Source organism: Humulus lupulus, chromosome X (assembly GCF_963169125.1).
Source record: "Humulus lupulus chromosome X, drHumLupu1.1, whole genome shotgun sequence".
NCBI classification, from domain to species: domain Eukaryota; kingdom Viridiplantae; phylum Streptophyta; class Magnoliopsida; order Rosales; family Cannabaceae; genus Humulus; species Humulus lupulus.
Genome location: NC_084802.1, coordinates 26,562,793 through 26,567,127, shown reverse-complemented (window position 1 = coordinate 26,567,127; position 4,335 = coordinate 26,562,793). Strand labels below are relative to the sequence as shown.

General features: G+C 34.0%; 1 protein-coding gene across 1 annotated transcript; it reads left to right on the top strand.

The window, feature by feature from the left end:
• Positions 1-2,184: 2,184 nt before the first annotated feature.
• LOC133805650 (zinc finger BED domain-containing protein RICESLEEPER 2-like) lies at positions 2,185-4,053 on the top strand. Its single transcript, XM_062243820.1, has 2 exons — positions 2,185-3,264; positions 3,367-4,053. The coding sequence occupies exons 1-2, from the start codon at positions 2,185-2,187 to the stop codon at positions 4,051-4,053; spliced, it is 1,767 nt and encodes a 588-aa protein (XP_062099804.1).
• Positions 4,054-4,335: the final 282 nt, after the last annotated feature.

Sequence of the window (4,335 nt, the reverse complement as noted above, 5' to 3'; positions counted from 1 at the left end):
GAGTGCAATTTTTCTACAATTAGACAGTGAGCTAGAAGAAAGAAAAAACAAAACCCCATTGTTGTAAGCTTGATTTGTTGTATGATAGCCGCTGTCAAAACTCTTTGTATTTGATTACTCTGAACTATAGTGGATTTAGCATGGCAAAGCCAGCAAGCTGGATGTAGGGGACACATTGTCCCTGAACCGGGATAAATTTCTGTGTTTTGTTTACTATTTTATTGCTCTGCTATTTTGTTCTTTTTGTTGTCCTTTTATACCTTGTTTTCAGCTATTATTGTTCTTCTTTGTGTGTGTACCGAAGCTTCCATTTGTGCATAACAAAAGCTCAAAAGTATTTTTTTTTAAAGCTTCCCCAACCAAATCCTTAATCAAATTAATAAAACATTCAGCAATGTTGAATAAAAACATCTTCGGCCGGCCATCCTTTTTTTAAGGTAATCAGGAAAATGATGTCAATATATATACTAATATTTATAGCAATGACAACACTTTAACTTTTTATGTGATGAAAAATATAATATATCTATTACTACTGATTAATAATTAATTGAACACCATTGCTTTATTGTGTCTTGACTTGTAGGGATCATTGATGTCATTGAGCAATTAATGTAATTGACTATATGTTGGAACATGCTATTAAATTTAGGGATGTGCATAAATTTTTAAAACCCACCCAACCCGAATAATCCACCCAAACCAACCTGAGAAAACCGCCAAAAAACGCAACCGGAATAAACCGACCAAAATTTAAACCGCCCAATTGTTACATTGGGCGTGTTGAAAATAATTATCAACCCGCCTAATATACCCCGACCCACCCAATTAAGAACTTATTATTAATTTATTATTTTTAATACATTTATATAATATATATTAAATTTATATATATACTTAATTAAATTTATATTTTAAAAAAAAATAAAACCCTACCTAACCTATACGATATTAACTTTTTGCCTCTGCCTCCTTTCCTTTTTTTTGCGTTGCTTTTCTTTCTTTCTTCTTTCCTCTGGTGCCGTCGTAGAGCTCTATCTCTTTCTCTCCTCTCTCTCTCTCTCTCTCTCGACTTTCTTTCAACGTTGCAGAGCCTCCCTCCGGCGTCCCTTCTCTTCTTCAGTTCATTTTGTCTCCCTCCGGCGTGACATCGTCCCTTCTCTTCAGTTCAAGCCTCGCTCCACGCAACAACAAATAGGTACCATATATCTTCCAATCCATTCTTGCATTCTCTGAGTTTTTGTGGCATAAATCTTGGCCTTTTTTTTGTGTATTACTGCTGCAAGTTTGATCATTTTTAAGGATTCAAATGTCTTACATTCTCTAATTTTTTTTGTGGCAAAAAATTTGATTAAGTTTTGGGTATATTGCTGTTGCACTTGTCTTAATTTTTTGATGTATTTCACTACTGCAAATGTCTTGATTTTTTAGGTGTTTCACTGAAATTTTTCTGTGTATTTCACTACTGCAAAAATGTCTTGATTTTTAGGTGTTTCACTGCAGCAAGTATCTTGCATTTTCTAATTATTTTATGTGGCAAAAAACTTGATTAAGTTCTTATTTTTTATGTGTACCCGACCCGTAAGTCTTGTTGTAAGTTTTTGAATGTATCTTGGTGAATATATAGATTTCCATGAATCATTGAGAATCTTGGTGAATATATAGATTTCCATAAGTCTTACTGTTAGTTATTTTTTTTTTTTGGATACAATCTTTGGATGAGCATTGAGAATATGCTTTGGATAGGATATAATCAAGGTTTGATTTGTGATGTGTACCCGTAAGTATGCTAGTTCAGTATTTATATTCTTATAAGTATATATGCTAGTAGAAATTTATACAAAATTTTGGTTGCATTAATTGTTTGTAGTTCAATGTTTCTTTTTATATAAGTATATAGGCTATTAGAAATTTATAGAGAATTTGGGTTGCATTTTTATTTGGTTTTCTCTTTTAATCTCACCTTGTGTTGTGTTATGTTTACCATATACATTTAGATTAGAATGTGTATGATCTATTTTTTTGCAGATAATTACATATGGAAACTGAAGATGAAAATGTGGATGTTATGGTAAAAGAATGGATTAAATATGTAGAGACTGAAGAAGGGGCTGCTGAAATCGAACGACCGCAAAAAAGGAAGAGGAAAGGGAAAAAACATCAACTATTTGGGAACAATTTACTATGGTTAAGAAAAAAGTAAAAGGTAAAAGTAATAAAGAGGAAAAAGAAGAGGATAGAGCAGAGTGCAACTATTGTGGGGCTGATTATGCAGCTGATAGTAAGTATTGTGGGACTAGTACATTGTGGAGTCATGTTGAGAAAAAGTGCAGGAAGTGTCCATTTAGTGATTGGGTAGAGCAGAATAAGAAACAAACGATGATAACTCAATTTACAAAGAAGACTCTTGATTATGAAGTTAACTCAAGTGGGACTACCACAATGAAGTTTAGTCAGAGTAAAGTGAGAGAATTGATTAGCAAGTACTTCATTATTGATGAGCTTCCTTTCAGGCATATTGAAGGGAAAGGGTTTCGCTTGCTTGTTACTCAATTTTTTCCAAACTTTGACTTTCCTTCAAGATTTACAATTGCTCGTGATATCTACCAGTTGTTTTTGGAGGAAAAGAAAAAATTGAGAAATGAATTTGTCAATCGTAGGTTGTCTTTAACTACTGGTTGTTGGACTTCCATACAGAATATTAGTTACATGTGCCCTACTGCTCATTGGATTGATGACAATTGGAAGATGCAAAAAAGGATTATTAGTTTCATTCAGGTTCTTAGCCATAAAGGTGACATGGTTGCAAAAGAACTGATCAGTTGCCTCAATCATTGGTGGATTACTCAACTTTTCTCCATCACTGTTGACAATGCCTCTTCAAATGATGTAGCTTTGAGAAAAGTCAAGGAATATTTGTCTGAAAAACAAAATGCTTTAGTTTTGGGTGGAGAGATGTTTCATATGCGGAGTTGTGCGCATATTCTGAACTTGTTTGTTAGTGATGGTTTAAAAGAAATGAGTTATGTCATTTCTAGCATAAGGAATGCAGTTAGGTATGTGAGATCTTCACCAGCTAGGTTGAAGAGGTTCAAAGAAGCATGTAAAGATGTAAATGTTGAATCGAAAGCTTTATTATGTTTAGATGTGGTGACAAGGTGGAACTCCACCTACATGATGCTAGAGGCTGCATTGAAGTTTAAGAAAGCTTTTAGGTATTTGGAAGGGGATGCAAATTACACAAAGTATTTTGAAGAAGAAAGAGTAAATGGAGAAAAAGTTGATGGCCCACCAGACAATACTGATTAGACTAATGCAGAAGTATTTTTTGAGTTTCTCAAGGCATTTTATGAACTTACATTGAAGTTCAGTGGGTCATTGTATGTCACATCAAATCTTTTCTTCCAAGAGATTCTTGAAGTTCAAATTGAGCTTAATGATATGAAGAGTAGTACAGATGAGCTGATGAGTAAAATGGCGGGGAGCATGCAATTGAAGTTTGACAAGTATTGGGGCAATGTTGAGAAGATTAATTTGTTGCAATATATTGCCTCTATTTTGGATCCAAGATTCAAATTGGATGTTGTTCATAATGGTTTCAGGTGTCTCTATGATCCCATTCGAGCTAAAAAAATGATAAAGAAAGTTGAGAATATGATGACTACCTTGTATGCATTTTATAAGGGCATTGTTATGCCACCTAGTTCCTCTAATGATCAACAAGCAAGTGAAAGTGTCACTTCCAATGCAAGTGGAAGTTCTAGTAGCTCGTCATTTCTTATTAAGCGAAGGCTTATTTCGAGTGAAGTAACCAGCAATGATTTGGATGATTATTATGCAGATCGAAAGGAAAAGTTAGTTGAGGATACGAATTTTTACATTCTAGATTGGTGGCAAAGGAATGGAAACAAGTATCCTATTGTCTCTCATATTGCAAGAGATGTTCTGGCTGTACAAATGTCTACAATTGCTTCTGAATCAGCTTTTCAACCGGAGGACGGATTCTCAATCCATTTAGAAGCTCTTTGTCTCCAAAGATGGTCGAGGCTTTAATTTGCTCAAAGCATTGGTTGACTTGTGAATACGATGCTCCTGTTGTGTTGAGACAATAAATGGACGAAACCGAAGGTTTGGAGACATCCAAGCAAGTTGAGTCAGGTATGTTAATGTTATATTTATCGTTTTGCTTAGTTATTATTCTTAACTAAATTTATTAAATATTAGTTTCTAATATGTTTTAATTTTATTTTTATATTAGAGGAATCGTGTATTACAAACACATGAACTGAGACTACTACTGCTACTCCTAGTACTTTATGAGCCCTTTGATGGAGG

Coding starts and splice junctions, on each gene's coding strand:
- LOC133805650 (XM_062243820.1), top strand. CDS start 2,185: ATGGTTAAGAAAAAAGTAAAAGGTAAAAGTAATAAAGAGGAAAAAGAA. Junction 3,265..3,366: donor AGTATTTTGAAGAAGAAAGA/GTAAATGGAGAA, acceptor CTTACATTGAAG/TTCAGTGGGTCATTGTATGT.